We start from the raw sequence: 18,263 nt of genomic DNA on the forward strand, positions 1-18,263 counted from the left end.
ATAATTGTTTGCTAATGAATCCTTGGAATAAACAAGCACTTTTACCCACAGTTTCTGCTAAGCACATACCTTTTGTTTCAGAGCCAGTATACTCCCTGAATGAGGTAATGCCTACATCTCCTAGGCCAGGAATGTATTCAGATTGGGTATTGAAACAGGGTAGGAGGATAATACCTGATCTTTGTTAAACACAGGGTGAATTTCAGCTCAGGCTCCAGATTGCTGGGCTCAGAGAAAAGAATTAGGACTGCTTGTCTGAACACACAAAAAAAATCACTGCATCAGTTTAGCAACTAATTCAAATCTTCATATAGGTACTCTCAATGGCATTCAAAACTGTGTGTGTGTGTGTGTGTGTGTGTGTGTGTGTTAAATTGAGTGCCCTGTAAGAAAATTGCATCAATTTAAGTCAAACACTACTCTGTCCTCAATACAAGTTTTGTTTTTAAATTCACTCATATAGCAGCAGGTGCAGAAGCAGGCTTCTTGAAGTAGAGGCTAAAAGGACCCTGGTCATGACGAGCTATAGCGAGCCTCTGAATAATAAAAAGGAATGCCTCTGCAAAGTGATTAGGAAACACAGTCTGTTCCATTAGAGAAGGATCCTCTGCATTCCTTGTGTGATGTTAGAATATTTACATTTTCTATCCTTTGTCCAGAGTTCAGAATCATTTTCTTCAGACATGGAAACCAGACAACAATAGTTTTCAGAAATACATTAAATAGTATTTATTGAATCTGCAACTTCAGGGCAAAGTTATATTTTCAGTCCCAGCTATTCACATGCTGTGGCACTGAGCCCTCTTAATTTTCTTTTACCCATTCAATAAATGAACAATAACATGGAACACCATAAAGATGGGGTTAGAAAAAACCCTATACTCTCAATTTTGAAAAAAGGAAATGGACTGAAGTCCCGTTCTCATTCACAAATACATTTGCCTTCTTGCTTAAGCATAAAATGTTCCTACTGAGGAACAGACTTTTCTTCCTGATGTTGTGACTGTATGGGAACAGTTCATACGAAAGGGAGTAAAACTACGGAGAGCACTGAGAGCTTTTCCATATGAGCACAGTGACAGGTGGGTCAGTGCTGCTTCAGACTGCAGAGAATTCCTCACAAGAGGGAGAGAAGCTCCCACATCTCCATTTGGGGAAGAGCTCTTCTTGGGAGGCCTTTGTATCCAAGACAGATATTGTGGGTGCACATGGACAAAAAGTCATCAAGAGCCTGCCTGCAAAATCTTACAGCACAGGCTGTTTGGGCATGTCATCTCATATTAACATTTTGTTTCTACCATGATGACCCTTCTGCCTACTAAGAAAAAGCATCACACAATATACATAGATCCATATTTACAGAATAAATGGCAAAAGAGGAAATTAGATACAGTGACATTTATGTCCAGGCATTAACAAATTAAAAGATCCCTTGTGCCGATTCAGGGATTGTTCACAGTTTGTTTAAGCAGTCCTTTTCTCTGCACATCAGTTCTGTTTGGCAAAAAAAAGCCAGCAGGATGTCTCACTTGGATAAACAGATGATTGCTCTCCTTAAACCATGGTCATAACCTTTAGAGAGGCAGGTTGGAATCTCCTGATCTTCTTCTTCAGTGCCTTTGAAGCTTTGATGCGACAGATTTTGGGAACCGGGGGAAGGGACTTGGAAGAGGCCTGGACAGACCCTGATTGTCTGACAGAAGCTTCAGGCCAAATCAGCTCACTTTCATCACCCTCATCATAGTCAAGGGCAAGGCTGCTGCTGCTACTGCTGCCATCCAAATCGCTTTCGCTGGACTCACTGTCCCCAAAACAGTTAGCCGTGAAATCACTGACCTCCCCTTCGCTGGTCTCTGCAATGGTGGAGTGAAAGAGAGAAGCACACTCTGCAGAGTACTCAGAGTGGTCTGACTCACTTTTGGCATTAGCTCCATGGAGATGACTCTTTGAGTGAGCCCTCATACTCACAGTACGCAGGACACCAGCTCTCCTCACTGGCTGCCTTGGTGCCCTGGTACCAAAGCCACTAGAGAGGTTGGCCAAGTGGGCCTTGGCAGAGATCTCCACCGTGGATTGCCACTTGCGCTGCTTCTTCTTGGTGGCTGTGTCTATGTAAGCCGCTTCGAGGGAATACTGTGCATTGGCAGAAGCCCTGTAGAGCTCTGGCCTGGATGGCACAGGGAGCAGTCTGAGCTGCGCAGGCAACAGGCTAGACTCTGAGCATGACCTGCCGGTCACATCACCTGAATACGAAGGTCTCCGCACAAGGCTTTTCATTCCGTGTGGTCTTTGGGGCTGATTCCACTCAGCAGGCAGCCTGGCAGCTCCATGTAGCCCTCTTGCCTTCTCCGTGCAAAAGGCCTGCTTCCCAGGCCGGAGCACCTTTTCACTGTTCCTCCTCTTTATCTTTACTGCCTTTGTTTTGGAGCTGGCAAACTTGACCCGAACCTGGTGGGATTCTGCAGGGACGAACTGAGCATGAACAAACTCACTTCGTGCTGCTCGCTCAAGACCCCTGGTGTTAGTCAGTTTGGGATTTCCACATCTTTTGAGGGGCGGCTTTCTGGATGGGACAGGTTTAGGGTTCCAGGTGCCCAGGCTGGAGTCATCCTGGCATAGCTGTGAGCAGGACGAACTGTGCTCCTCGCTACTCTCCATTGCTTCTGCCAGAGGAGAGCCCCTTGCTGCCGACTTGGCAGGATAACAAGTATTCACAGCTGATGGCTCTGTGTCAGGTGGGGTGGACTGCTGTTCTCCATTCAGAGAGCACGCGGTCTCCTGCTGCTTGGCACATTCCCCCTCTGGCACCTCTCTCTGGAACTTCCCTTCAGCTTTGTTGCTTTCCAGAGAGCTCACTTGTTTTTCCAGCTGGCTACTGCTGCTGTTAATTTTCACTCCACTGGCGCTGGGGGTTATAATGAGTCTCTGGTGCATTGTGGATGGCTGGCTCTTTGTCGAAACTTGCTTACTGGCATCAGCCCGATTGTTTCCTTTGCATCTCGTCAGCTGGAGTAATTTATTGATGTAACCCCCTGGCTTGGCCTCAGTGGTTGGCCTAGTCCTAATCAAGCTGGGACCCATCATACTAGGCAGGGGTTTGCAGGGGGGAACCTGGAGGTCTGCTTCTGGGGATGACCCCACCAGGGAGAAAAGGGGGCTTTGTAAAGCCACCGCATGAAGGGGGCTTGGGTAAGGATATACATCAATGCCATTCTTGGAGACCAAATCGTTCTGGAATTTGGGGTCCATGCTGAGCAAGTGCAGTTCTCCTGTATGGCACAGAGGCAACATGGATTTGGGATCTGTCTCTTTCTGAAATCTAGTGTCTGCTGGAATGAGTCTTTCCAAGTCACCTACACATTGGATGAAAATAAATAACCTAATTAAATCACAGACAATTACACTCAAGCTGGCTTATGTTAAAAGCACTGTTTCAGTGGGATGTGCCAGCTTTTACTAAAATTGGTAGCATGAAGGAGGAAAAAAGTTTCAGTCCTCCAAGAAAACTGAATTACTTCAGAGCTTTTATTCACCTGAGCATAATGGAGATTAGAATGCCTTTTAATGCCAATGGTTAAACTCATGCATTGCAGGAAATTTAAACCGTGCTACTTAGAAGAAAATAAATCTGTGCATACAGAAAAATATTCTAGAACTTCACAGACTAACAGGAACTCAACAAAACAAACAAAAATAAGGAATTATTTTTATTTCTGAGTAGAGATGAAAAACGAATCAAGCACCAGAAAGCTTAAAGTTGAATGTCATGTAAAATTATCTAATGCAACAAATATAATTTGTTAACTCTTTCCCCTAAGACAGGATAAAGACTTCCTCTGGCTAAGTGTCTTATTTCTTTTCACTATAACCAACCTATTCCTGAAATTTCCAGCATGCAAGCAGTTTGTGACATTGTTTTTAATGGTTAAGTCTGAATTCCAGCTCCTCCTCCAATAGCATTACCAGTCTCATGGCTTTCTCAAGCAATTCACTTGTTTTACATTCAAGGTTTTTAGAGCCTTTGATTCCAGCCAGAAATATTCAGAGGTTTTACTGAATGGCAGAAACCAGGAATGGCAAAATTCTACATGTGGATTTCTAAAAAGTCAACCTTAAATGTGTAGAAGAGTGGAAGGAAAAATCCTTTTTTACCCTGACAGAGGAAAAGAAATTCTAAGGGTAAATACTCAGGCAGATGGAGGTTCAGTCCCTGAAGATGGCATTTATGACTACCAGTTCAGATCTCTTAAATCCTGGAGTACCTTTGAAGTTGATGTAAGTTACACTTGTCTCCTGCCCTGCTTCATCTCAGGAGCATTTCCTTTGCTGTGACCAAGAGCCAGATTGTGCTCTAAGAGCAGGACAGCTGTGTTAGGCCAGTGCACTATCCAAACAAGTCAACCAACAGAGCACTATGGCACTGCAATTTGATTACTTCTGGCACCAAGAGTACCGGAAGCACCATCTGTAATTAGCTTGGATTTCTCAGCATGACAGTGAAGACTGTAATGCCAACAAACCCTCAGCTAGCTAATTTCCTCAGTGCTTCCTGCTGCCAGAGCAAACTCACACATCAGGCCCAACTAGGTAATTCATTTACAGTGACTATTTCTGTCCTATCAGAGGAAGTTTTTGGGACACTTCAAAATTTGGAGTTGTCTGCAGTGTCCTACCTGAGGCACTTATTACAGCAAAGATCAGGATGATGATGTCTCAAACAATGTATTTTCATAACGAAAATTCTTAAGGAAACTGTTGGCAGTGCTCTCTTTTTGCCTTGTTTTTATATACTGTGCAGCACAAAAGTTCTGTGAAAAAGAAAGAGGCTTGTTCTACCACAAACTGATTTGTTCTCGGCACTACATTAAAAGGAAAGACAAAATTCTAACCCATGTTCTAGCTCAAGATGATATATGTCTTTGCATGAGGAATCCAGACTCATTACTTTATCTACAGTGAGGCAAGAAGGGATCTAAATCAGGATTGCCAACTTTTAACAAAAAATATCTTATCCTGGTAAAAAATGAACAGGAACCCAAAAATTCAATCAAAGGAGCAGTGACTCTCAACCAGTGCAAAGGAACCAGGAAGGGCTCACAAGAATGTGCCTGCTGGGTCTCAGCAAGCCTTCCTGTTGCCACTGAAAGAAAAAGCAGTCCATTTGCACCTGGCCCAGTTACGTAGGTGGGGGACAAGCTAAGGGGAGGAAAAGAGAAGTTTCTTCCCCTCTCCAGTTGATGCTCTTCTAACATAATGTCTTGCCTCACCTCCCTGCAACATGGTCAGCTTTGCAGGAACTTTTTCTTCAGGTCTACGTGGAGACAACCACCCCTCTATTTATGGTTCTCACACTGAAGAAGCAAAGAGTTTGTAACCAGGAAGAAGGGAGAAAGTAAGAGGGGTTGATGGAGGTCTGTACCTTCACTTCCACACCACTACTTAACATCAACTAGCATATTCTTCTGCTAGTCTATCTCCATATCCAAAATCATAAAGCCCCTGGGGTCTTAGCAAAATGTTGCAAGGCAGGAAAGTTTCTGATACAACATCAAGTCTGTAACCTGAACACAGGAGCCAGGGACCACTGAGCTCAGCTCCATCCTCAACCTCCAAGAAGCCTTGGGAACATTTTGCTGTTAGGCTGTAATTTACCACCATCACATCAGGTGTGCCTGTGCAGACAGGTACATCACATCATCCATGGCCTCTGCCTCTGCTCTAAGCAAGCCAGAGATGAACTAGCCCAGGTCCAGAAGCAGTGGAGAACATTCAGAGTGACACTATGTTTGAAACGATGTTCTCTGTGACTTCACTGTTTCTACTGTCATGCAGCTAGCTGGCTCACCATAAGAACTGCACTATCACATGGCTGCCGGTCTGAGGTCACAGAGGGACCCAAAATAAAAAAATAATATGATGTCATTCTACAGCTGGGTAAAGAGGAAACTCAGAATATTAATGGTTTTGTCCAAAGGGATGAAGTAAATTCATGTTTGATCCAACATTAGGCTCAAAGCTGGTTCCTAGGTAGTCCATTAACCTTTGGTGTCTGTTATCCCTAACTTTACATAAGAAAAGTCTGAAAAAGGATAATATTTGAGTCCACAGTAATTTGAATAAAGATGGTTAGGTAATAGGTATTATCATACTGATTTGACAAGTGATTGAGAAAACAGACACTAAATCTGGAAGCAGCTCTTTCTCCTGAGATTTTTATAAAATCCTTCTCAGTAGAATGTAACAGCTGTAATACTGAATTTACCTTGTACTTTCATACATCCCTGTCATTTCATGCAAATATTGAATTTTTTCTATTTCATGAATAGATAAATTAAAATGATATCTAGACATTCATGACAATTTCACCTCATGCACTTAAATACTTTTGATTTCTATCTTTATTTGTCCTGTTTACTTGTTGTTGTTTAAAAGCAGCTGAGTATGAGACAAGTGAAAGTTGGACAGTATATGGTTTGGCTATGTGGTTTAATTTAATTCTCACTTTGTGTATTTAAAATTAGTGCTGTATACTAATTACACTATTGGTGTATTAGCTTTTAAAAGTAATAACTGTGATTTTTCCCCTTCTCTTGGATGAGTATCCAGTTCTGCAGTCGATTACCTGTGGAAACTGGCCTCGGTCGGGACCTGGCTGGAGTCCCAGAAATGTCCGTATTAACTGTAATCCAACATCCATCGCTGACATAGGTTCCCTGCTGTTGGAAGCTGGTGGTGTGCACAGTAGTTTCATCTGCAGACTTGGGTCGGTAATCAAACACACTGAGCCTTGCTTTAGGGTGTTGAGAGCTGGGCAAGAGATTGGTGTGGGAGGAGGAGATAGACTCGCTGTACACAGAGGTGCAGGAATTGGAGAGCGAGCAAGAACCACCGTCACTCAGGTCGTAGAAGCCTGAAGAGTTAAAATAAATACGAAGATCATTATGATTTAGTGACTAAACATGCTCTGTAGAAGAAAAATGCAGAAAATAAAATAAATCTTCCTCTGCTATTTGCCACAGGTCTAGATTTATGATCATTTCCTGGGGTAACTATTGGAGAGATATACTCCAACTCAACACATTTTATTGGGTCTCTGCATATTTACTCTGGTCATGAGCCAGCACAGCATACACGTACATGCTTAATTCTGAGGTGGGATGGGGTGAAGTGCAGCACCATCACGCCTAGTTCTTCACTGGAGAACTTCTTTGGGGACTGTTATGCAACAGGTATAAAATAGGGCCATCTTATGCTGTTGTAACTTGGCTAGGTGCCAAGATTGGAAAGTAGAGCAAAACTAGCCTGCGACCAGAGCTGCCAAGCCTAAGACAGCTGGAACGTGTAAGGGCAGAGAACAGAGGCTATCTTCTCTCTCCAAGTCTTGTGACTATTGCCAATTAATCATGAAAGTTGTATTAAATAAGGCTTTTTGTAAGTTAAAGACAGGAATTTTTATTAGTCCTCTCTATATGAAGCAAACGGAGAAAAGCAAGCTGATTCCTTTGAATTATGTATATACGCCTAATCATATTATTCTTGAACTGAAACACTTACAGAACCCTGCACTTCTTATAGCCACTATAACTATCAGCCCACAAAAATACATACACTGTTAACATAAATTGTACTTAGGACAAATGGTTGAAAACTATTAGGAGAAGTAGTTAATGGGAAGATGTTTTATCTCTGCTCATTTTTTTTAATAACACTTCAGAAAAGTATTAATTGTTAATGTATATATACTGATGGGCATGAAATGATTTTCCTCATATCATATAAGTTTTCAAGATTCCAACAAAAATTTGTCTCACTGAAGACTTAAGTAATTTCAAAATTCTTCTTGAAAAGAGGTATTCCTATTGTCTCACACTAGATAACAGAAACTGTTTTTAACAGATATCCTACCTATATAAGGCCACATTTCAGCTCTCTTTGTGAATCAGACCAGAAACCTGAAACTCAGTCTCCCTCAGTCCATGAAAGCTTTAGCCAGCAAACGGCTGGGGTAGCTTTTCTCAGAGTGTTTTAATAGAGCTGTTACACTTTTTATATAAATGATCAAACATTCATTAGGCCAGAGTACAGCAGTGATATTGATCTTAAAGGCTTTAAGAGAGCTTTCTCTGATTTAAGCAGAGCACTGACTTCGATGTTGGTCTCCCTCACTTCTAGGAAGTATTCTAGTCACTTTGTCAATGGCCATTCTGCACTGGATAAGGTCTGCAATGGATTAATCAATCTGTCTCCTTCTCCTCCTCCTTCTGTTTGTGGCTAAAATGCCCATTTTCATCAAAATTTTATGTACTTTCAGAGAAAATTTTCTGTGTGAATGAACCAGCATTTTCCAATTACATCAGCTTTGTTGGAAGACTCCCATCATCCCAATGTGCGCGCTCTGTGCCAGGTCACTACTCTCCACCTCAGCCCATGGGCACTGTTTTTGATCAAATAATACAGGGAGTTTTGTTTAGCAGTCCACATCTTTCAGTTCTATTAGCACCATACTCCTGGCAATAAATGACCAAATGCGCATTACCTGAGCTGGGCCGGCTGTCACTGTCCAGGTATTCACTGGAGGTCTTACTGACGTCCAGTTTCAGCTCACTTATTTGCTGGTCTAGTTGATCCAGGTGGCTTTTCAAGCCGACATCCTGTCTCCTCAAACGAGACTAATTCATAAGTTGAGGAAAGAAGGTGGAAATGAAGAATAATCACAGTTAGAATCTCAGCAGCAACTTGTGAATTCAGGCCATCTGTGCCGGACAGATTATGTGCTCATAAAATGTTTTGCTTAGCTAGGCACTGCTGCAATTGGCTCTCTTTAATGAGACTGAAATAAAGTACAAAACATGTTTCTCAGAATATATTGTCTTCTGTCTAGCTGAAGATTTTCTCAATACTTTTCATACTGGATAAATTATTTTTACCTTCCCTTTTTGTTACACCTATGGCAGGAACTGTATCACTCTAAAGATAATGGCAGTCTTTCCCCAATTAACACATTAATGTACTCCATTTTGCCAATGCTGCAGCTGAGTGGAGAATGAGATAAACATTATGGATCGTCTGAATGCACTCTAAGACACTTGTGGTCTAAGACACCTTCTGATGAAAGGAAACTACTGCATATAAAGCTGTCTTATGGCCACATGAAGTACAGGCAGCATACTTAATTCTGCAAACTCCTTAAGCTTTGATGACATCTCTTTATAGCTGAATGGGTACATGGCATGAACTCTGACATCTCTTTATTTTGCTGAAAGTTTTCCTCGCATGTCTCATCGCCAGATATTTCCACACGTTTTATGCAAGCAGAAGATGGTATTTGAATCTTTCTGTGAAAATTAGTGTATTTAAAATAAATGGTGTGTCAAACTCATGAATAATCCTTCAGAAGCCACCAACAAGGGCCTGTGCCTATTACAATAATTGACCAGGCTGACCTGAGAAAACGACTAGTGCAGTTGCTCCCCCCATATCTGTGCAGCCAGCTCAGAGAGGCAGATGGCCAGTCATTAGAGTACCAGCCAAACAACCATGGCTGGTTTTGGTCACAAACTTCTCACATGGCTTGGCAAATTATCTGGGCCCAAGCTTACAAAGGTATTTAGGCGACTTCTAATTATATCACACTTAACTATACATTCTACAAGACTTTCCAGAAGGGTAGTCTCTGGAAGCTAATTGTAAAGTTGTGCTCATAGACCCTGAGGGGTCAGGTTTCCATTCAGTAATGGCAAGAAAAACATGACTAAGATTTTTCTTTATGCATATATTTCAGATTTAAAAATATAAGCGTTAGTTCTAGCAGCATTTCCAACCCTGAATGTAAAAAACAAAAAAACCTGAGGTCCCTTAAACTAAAGTATCTGCAAAATTAAATGACATACAGAAAAAAATCAAAATCAGTATGTACACATTTTCAATTCTGCTGTCCTTGTGTTCCAATTATTCAGCTTTTAAGAGTTGCATTTTCAGGTTTATCCATTGCTATAAATAGTAAAAACAAAGAAAAGCTAAGATCCTGATGTAATGAAGAAATAATCAGAAATGAAGATTCACGGAAAAGAGAAAAAACAGATGTCATGAGGCTCACAAGACAATTTTTTTGGTTGGTGATGCTGCCCAGAAGAATAAAAAGGTATTTCTAGCCTGCCTTGTAATTATAGAGAACTAGAGGAAAATATTAGACACAAGAAATAAAAGCCCTTTTTGTTAGTCTCACACAAAGGTAGAAAGCTTTAGACTCAATACGCTTATTACTGCTTCCTAAGAAAACAGGTAGCGATTTTCACTCTTCCTGTTTCACATAAACACAAAGCTAAGGGAGACTCAGATAAAGGAGATTTTCTATCCCATCTGAATGATGAATATATAAAGAAGTACTAAGGAGGTTATTTCCTTTATAGTGAAGAAACAAAAACATGCCGTGCCTCCTTCAATCCCACCTACTCAGGAAATCACAAAGTTGTTTTCATGGCTGGAATTAATTGCTTAATGATTAATGTTTTGCCAGCCAATCCCTCAGTCTGTGGTTTCTGATTAATGGCAGAGAGGCCACAAGGCTCTCAGGTATTCAGAGATTATTTATTATACCTCCAGGTTCTGTCTGTGCTTTCACAGCATTTTAACCAACACAAATGATTTACATCATCATTTTTAACCCTTTTATGGTGTCCCACAGCTTTGGGTTTTCACGTTTCTGGCAGACTTCATAGCTTTGATCTTTCAGTTAACTCCTGCAATCCAAGACAATGAGTTCCCCAAACCATACTGATGACTCTTCCGGTGCGATTGCTTGAGGTTTATTGTTGTTATTGTTCTAATAACCACACTAAGCAGTACCTAGAACAATAAACCCTAAATACACTCTTTCTCAATTCACAACATGAATTTTACATGAGACAAAACCTTGCAGGTGAAACCCTCTGTTTGCTTTGGGCAATGCAGCTGTGAAGACTTCTCTAGGCTGCATGATGCAGGGAAGGAAGAGTGCTTTCTTGCCTGAAAAAATGCAGGACCAGACTTTCAAAATCTACTTGTACTACTGATGGCATCCAGTCTTTGGAAATCCAGTTTGAGATACCTTCATGACACCTATTTTTCAGAAGGAAGAACACTCTTGAAAAAGTGGGTTCCTATGGGTCATCACAAATTGGCACCCCAAATGAAGACACGAGAAACCACTGGTCACGTTTGACTATTTTGCTCAACTATTAATCTCTTAAATTAAAGGGAGCCTTGACATTTATTTCTACGGGTGTAGATTAGGACCTGACAATTTTATTAATCTAATGGTATTTTGGAATGCATAAAAAACAGCATTAATCTTAGCTAGTTTTGCACATCTAACATGTAGCCACCCTTGGGTCTTTTTTAACTGGCAGTGCAAAACAGCCAGTTGCAGATGGAAATTAATCTCACCTATCTCAGACCCTTATCCCAGGGTAAGCTGAATGAATCCCTTCCAGAAGCATCTGTTTCTTTCCAATGAGAAAAGCTTGAATTTAGACAACTAAGTTAACTTTAATAAATATATATTTTTAAAGACACCCTGTGTTTAAGAGATGTTCTCTTCTATTTGAAACTAGTCTAAGGTGAAGAAGACCTATGCAAAATGCAGGATACTGTTTTTTTTTCTCTCTCTCTTCAGTATAAGCTGTGTCCCTTTTCTACATTTTTACAACGTGATAAGCCACCTGAAAGCTTGTAAAACAAAAATCATTGCACTCAGATCAATATTTTATAAATAATGTTCTCTGAGGAAACAACTGAGAAATATTGAATGCTGCTGCCTTAAATATCTACCTAGTTAGACAGTGAGAGTGTCATAGATTTCTCTCTTTGTATTAGCTTGAACTTGCATGTCTTCTTCCTCTTCTAGGCCACCATAATATGGTTTGGCCAAGAGACGAGTCTAGCATCTTTGGTAGATGGTGTTACTTAACTCTGCTTCTCCCATACAGAGTGGTCCTGCCTGGGCTGCAGTAACTTGCAGCTGTCAGAAGAGCTCCTGGCCACCAAAATGAGCCACTGGCAGAGACAAAGGAGGAGGCAGCTGAGGACAGCGGACTGCTGGGGGCAGCAAAAAGTCCGTGGCCTTGCTGCTGATGCCAGATTTCTGGGAAGGCTGGCTGGTAGCTGTCACAGGGAAGGGATTGGGATGTTAGAGTGGCATCTGTTAGTGGTCTTTACAGCATCTGATGGCTCTCCTGTTGTTTCTGCTGATGGCACTTGACTCCCCATGATACTGCCTCCGTTCTTCTGTTTCTCTCCTTCCCATGGTAGGAGAACCTTGGCCTGACTCCTTGTCAATTTTGTTTCCACTGCCGAGAAGCCTCAAGTCAGCTTGGGCTGATACAGCTTCCTGATTTTATGTTGCAGGGACCAAACTTTTTCCTGAACTAAGCTAGGACCTCACTACAGCTCAGGGCTATAGCCCTGCTTGAAACTCGGTATAAGCTACACAGCAAGACAAAACTACATTTACATTGTTAATGAGTTTCTCAGTCAGAAAGCTTACAGAGCAATGATCACATATTCTATTTTCCCTGGGCCAAGAGCAACAAGAAGAAAGACGTAACACTCCAGGAGCAATGCTGTACTTCGCATTTTCAATTGCTCTTAGTTTTAACTTAATTTTCTGTGACCATGAGCAGAATTTTCAAGGGTTTGAGTGTGACATGCTGCCCATGAGTCACTGAGTAGTTTTCAGTGTATAGTCTCTGGGCTCCTAGAATCTGAAAACCTTTTTATCAGTTGGCTTTATTTTGCTATTAAGCAAAATCGACATCTGTACCTACTCAAGTATGTGCCTGCAAATCAGAGGTGAAAAAAACATTAGAAAGCTACCAGGTATGCCAGTCTGGAAAGTTTCCAGCAGTCACAGGTCAATTGGAGGAGCTTTTTGTCACTACTTTAAGCATTCACATGATGGCAGTTTCGCTGAAGAACCTGCCTGTAGATTTATATAGTTCTGAGTAGTACTTTTCTTCAAGCTTTTTGAACACTTCCTTCCCAGACAACCCCAGAAAACGGTGAGCCACGTTTCCCATAATTGCAGTGGCACCTACTGGTGAAATCCATCTTTTTCCAGCATGCGCTAAGGCACCCTAATTCTCATGACTCCTGCAGTTCTAAAGGCAAAATTTTAAAGGCTGGTTTCTCCCATTTTAATGGGTAGTTTCTCCCATGTCCTTGAAAGCCCATAAGGTGCCAGTAAAGTCGTGACAAACTAATCTTCTATTTTCAGATCTTATTTGAAAAAATCATATAAACAAATGAGTAATAAAAGCACAACAGCTGACAAAAAGTGAATAGTCACTATGGTCAGAGGTCACTGGGTGTTTCTATTAACCCAGTGGCCCCAGACAGGGGATAAACGCTTTCAGTTCTTTTTTCTTTTTGTAAAAAAAAAAATATATATATAAGTGAAGCTATTAGTTAAAAAAAATGACAGGCATTCGCTGGTGGCAAGTGACTGGCAATCCACTGGTCCTGCATTTTTTATTTTAATCATACGCCTGCTGCTGCGTTTTCACGTGCAGTGGTTAGGTTTCCCTGAAGGTTAAAGCCAATTTTCTTTCTGAGATGCTGTCTGTTAAAACTGCAGGCAGCGAGCACATATCCCTTCTGCTTTCACACCTGATGGATAACTGATGACCGAGCCTCACATCAAGACCGGGAGGGAAAGGGCTCTGAATTAACTTTGAGTTTACTGAAGTGTGTAATTGCCCATACTAGAGATTAAAGCCCTCTACCCTTTGATTGCGATCTCTCTTACGAAACTAGTTGCAATCCCGATGTAGATTTTTTTTCCCTCTTCTTTCACAAAAACGGGCCAGTGCCAAGCATAAGACTTCAAATACAAGGCCTGTCATTCAATTATTTTTTCTCTTTTGATCACACGGTCTGTTGCAAGAACAAAGTATTTACGGCTCACGAAACCCTTCCTGGTGGATTTCCTGCCGCTCACGCGTATCTGGTGTGCGCACACGGCCGCGCAGACCGCGGGGCGGCTCTGCGATGCGCGGTGCCCCGCTCTGCGCGCCTTTTCGGCTGCTCTCCAAGCGGCCGCCGCAGTTAAACGCTGCTCGCTTGCAAGCCCAGTACCTGCATTACTTAAGTTAAGCATCCCCTACTTCTTGGCCCCGATGAATAAGCAACTCCTCCTCAGCGCTCCCCTTGGCACAGCGCCCTGCGCCAGCTTCACGTGCTCCTCTTCGGCGCGGACGCGCTCGGGCCAACTCCCGCGTGCCGGATCGGTGACCGTTACAACGGCCGTAACGGCGGCAGCCCCCCGCCGCGCGGCCCGGGGCGCGCCGAGGCGGCACCCTCCGGCAAAGCCCTGCCCCCGCCAACGCCGCCGCCGCCCGGAGCAGCGCTGCCTCCGGCCCGGCCCCGCGGCCGCCGCCGTGTGAGGCGGCGCCGCCCCTCGCCCGCCCCAGCACCGCGGCGCGGCCCCCGCGGGCGGCAGAGCGGCCCCGGCCCCGGCCCCGGCCCGGCCCTTACCAGCTGCTCCTTGAGGGCGCCGAGGGTGGCCTCCAGCCGGTGCTCCTTGCTGTGCGCGGGCAGCGGCTGCTCCCCGCCGCCCGCCGGCGCCCGCTGCGGCATGGCCAGGGCGGCCCGCACCAGCGCCCGCTGCTTCTCCCGCAGCACCTGGAGCTCCTGGAGGCCGGCCAGGGCCGCCTGCAGCCGCTCGCCCACCCGGCCGCGATCCCAGCCGCCCACCCGCGGCGCCCCCAGCAGCATGGTCAGCGCTGGCCCCCGGCCCCGGCCATGGCAGAGGGGCGGCGGGCAGGCGGCGGCGCTGCGCCCGCCCCGCGCCGTGCCTGCGGCGAGCGCCGCCCGCCCCGCTCCGCGGCTGGCAGCGGAGCGAGTGTGGCGCGGCGGCTCCTGGGGTTTTGGAGGAGAGGTGGAGAAGGGGGAGGGAGGGAAGGGATGAGGGCTGCGGCTCCGGGCCGCGCCGCGACGCGCCGGGGCCACCTCTCGGGGTGGATACGCGCAGCAAGGAGCCAGTGCCCGGCCGCTCCCTCCCCCGCCGCCGCGCCGGGGCAGCCCCTGCTGCGGCCCCCGCCCCCGGCCGCCGGCGAGGACGGGGCGCCCTGCCCCCGCAGGGCGGCGGACAGGCGCGGGGCGCGCTCCCGCCCGGCCCGGCCCCGGCCCCGGCCCCGGCCCCGGCCCCGGCCCCGGCCCCGGCCCCGGCCCCGGCCCCGGCGGCGCTGGAAGAGGGCGCTCCCCGCGCCGGCACGGCGCCCGCCCGCAGGGGCCGGTTTCTGCCCCGCTTCGGGCTGAGTCCTGGGGCCGAGGGCTGGCCAGGTTTAGCCCTCGCGAAGCTGCAGACACGCCACCCCAGCCCACCACGTGCAGATGTTAAAGGATGTGAGGGTAGGGTGCCGTGAGCACTCTCAGGTGTGATATTTCCCCAGGAGAACGTGTGTGTGTGCTAGCTTCATCCCTCCCTCTCTTTGCTAGCCTTTTCTGTCTGTCAGGCACACGCACAAGATAGGCTCTCCTCTCCTTGGTCTCAAGAAACCAACCCAACTGTGTCATCTAACCATGGAAGTTCACAGTTCCAGTACTAAATTGTTCCTTATCACCTTGGCAGCGTGGCAGAGACTTATTTTGCGAGTTCAGTGTGTGCCTCAGCCCACAAAAGGTCATTTGAAGGGCTCAGGATTTACTTTAAACAGGGTCTGAAAACACAGCTCATCATGAAAATCCCAGACCATGATGCTGTTGCTACCAAGAAATGCCTATCGTTAAGGCTTCAAACATAGACAGCAGACTCTTAGGAGATGATCAGCAGGCAGCAAAGCCAATATATGTCCATAGCAATGTAGAGGAGGAGGAGAAGCCCTGATTTTAAAGGAGTCTAGTGAACACAGTGGACACAGCTGAGACATGCTGCAGGAAATGATTTTTCTGCTGCCTACACTGAAATAAGCATTTTCAACCCACAGATCTTTTCCTCCTGAGATCGCTATGTGCTGCATTCAAAGGGACTGAAATAGTTTCACAAAGGGTGTATGATGCTCTGTGAAGCAGTGAACACATACACACCCCATCTGTCCGTGGCTATCTCCTTTTTGCCCTGTGGCATATCCTTAAAAGCTAGCATACTTTAATTTGAATGCCACTTGACTTTGTGCTGGAATACGTGAGTTAGCTGAGTGGGAGCCAGTTGCTGTCATCTGGTCTTCAAGTATACTTCTTTCAGCACCATGTGTGGGTGGCCATTTCCCCCTCTAGGACTGCCACCAGCCTCGCTTTTTCTGTAGCAGTCTCTTAGCTGTGGAACTGTCAGATGCACTAGTGTAATGTCAACACCCAGCTCCCACTGGGAGGCCAAATTACTCTTGTGTTTACTCCCTAAGCCCTGTGCAACACGTTATTTTTTGATAGTGTCAGTGGGACCAAGCTTTGCTTTCACCATGTTGCTTTCCACAGTTTTCATGGAGTTTAAAAATTTGAGAATGGTATTTACCCTGCAAAGTAGGACTATGTCAGAATGGGTCCAGCGATCCTATTCTGACAAGGTGTACACAGATGTTTCCAGTTGTGGAAGAAATTGCTGGGTTGCTCACAGCTCTACAGTGATTAGTTGAAGCGCATATGAAGTATGATATGCACAATGTCATCTAAGGCATGTTTTGTTTTTTTTTTCCCTCTCTCTTTAATGAATATACCTGTGCTCTTCTTGCTTTCACCATCCATCTCACCAAAATCCTCTGTACAGAGCAGTGCCTCAGCCTCACAATGCCTGGACTCTTCATCTGCACAGTGGAAAGAGAAACCGACTTCAAAACAGATGTTTTTGAAGGTGCTGACAAAAGACAGCATGAATGCTGTCACCTCTGGGGTGGAGGGTGGCAAACAACCAGCAGTGTCTAGCATGTGTCGAGAATCTTGCAAAATGCCATTGCATGTATGAGGAGCTGAAGCATTTCTGAAAAGCACTTGGCTTGGCACTTGTTAAAGCAGATGTACAGCACAGTTCCGTATTTTATTCAAACCATGTTCTAACATGACCAAATACAACTCACTGATACAAATGGCAGTTAGTATACACTTGCTAGAAGAATTAGATAATGTAAGGTCGTATATCTTTCTTTCTTTCCCTCCTTCCCTTACAAGGAACTGTTATCCCTTGCTCTTTGTTCTTCCTTTTCTTTCATCTTTCTATCTTTTCATACATTAAATCCCTAATGGGCTATATCACAGCAGTATCTTTATCCTAACCAGCTTCCTGATTATCCTCTGCATTGTACTCATTACTTTCTTCCGCAGAACCTTTGTACATGTCACTTAATCTTTTCAGATAACTCGACAAATAGCTTGTGCTATCCTATTTCTAGGGGAGAGAGTAAAAGGTGTGAACGCCCTCAAATTTAAAACTATGAGATTAAGAAGGAGAGTGGTAGTGATAAAGGTGGAAGCTTCATACTGGGGAATTATAAAACTTTCGCTATTCTTAATGACTGACATAGAAGGATGTTTGCTGTTCATGTTCTGTCAGCTTTTATTAGACTTTAAGAATAACATAAAGAAAATGGAAGCACACTAAAGCTAACATCCCATTTTGTTGCCTAGCTATAGTACACTGAAGCCAAGTGCTGAAATGTAACTTGTGTTTTTCAGGAGCCAGAAGATTCAAGTTCTTACCTGTGATAGTCAGTTTAATTCCATTGATTTCAAATGCATTATTCTTGATTTATGAAAGAGTCAGTCGGAATCAGATTCATGTTTTGTATCTATGGATCCTGAGATCATATACTTATAAGAAAAAGCTGTGTTAAAGGAATGATATGGTTGTAAAAACAGACAGCCAAACAGTAGGAAATAACAGAAGTTGTCTGCGTAAACTTATTTTGGGCCCTGATTTATATGATGTGATTACATACTGTTGTTCCAGTGGTCTATCCTTTATTCAGTATGTTGAATGAAAGATGCATGCTCAGTGAGCAACTGCTTACCATCTTCTGTCCTCAGGCTCCAGCTACAGGTCTTAATTACTGCAGTAATTAAGTAACAGTAATTACTGTTCACTGAAGACAGAATTATTAATTTCCTTGTCTCTTTTTTTAGATGATGCTTAGTATTCTAGCTTCTAAGTGTCTGACAGTATGAATGAATAACATCTTTACAACATCCCAAAGGGTGTAAGGCTGTTGTTTTTTTGTTTTCCAGTTGGGTACCTGAGGCACAGAGGTGCTCACCCATTTTGGGTGTCCATTGGAGATCCTTTGGCTTATTCTTCAGAG

General features: G+C 44.3%; 1 protein-coding gene across 1 annotated transcript; it reads right to left on the minus strand.

Annotated features, from left to right (window-relative positions):
• Positions 1–704: 704 nt before the first annotated feature.
• On the minus strand, positions 705–14,795 carry DACT2 (dishevelled binding antagonist of beta catenin 2). Its single transcript, XM_067293384.1, has 4 exons — positions 14,512–14,795; positions 8,537–8,669; positions 6,623–6,910; positions 705–3,353 (listed from the first exon to the last, which is right to left on the minus strand). Exons 1-4 carry the CDS (start codon positions 14,749–14,751, stop codon positions 1,555–1,557), a joined length of 2,460 nt encoding a protein of 819 aa, XP_067149485.1. The 5' UTR covers positions 14,752–14,795; the 3' UTR covers positions 705–1,554.
• Positions 14,796–18,263: the final 3,468 nt, after the last annotated feature.

Source organism: Apteryx mantelli, chromosome 3 (genome assembly GCF_036417845.1).
Source record: "Apteryx mantelli isolate bAptMan1 chromosome 3, bAptMan1.hap1, whole genome shotgun sequence".
NCBI lineage: Eukaryota > Metazoa > Chordata > Aves > Apterygiformes > Apterygidae > Apteryx > Apteryx mantelli.

Bases quoted from the DNA above. Each gene is read 5' to 3' on its own strand.
- DACT2 (XM_067293384.1), bottom strand. From the start codon at position 14,751: ATGCTGCTGGGGGCGCCGCGGGTGGGCGGCTGGGATCGCGGCCGGGTG. The intron at 8,670-14,511 runs GTAAGGGCCGGG...CTTATGAATTAG, and splicing joins GCGCCCTCAAGGAGCAGCTG to TCTCGTTTGAGGAGACAGGA. The intron at 3,354-6,622 runs GTAATCGACTGC...TCCAATGTGTAG, and splicing joins ACCGAGGCCAGTTTCCACAG to GTGACTTGGAAAGACTCATT.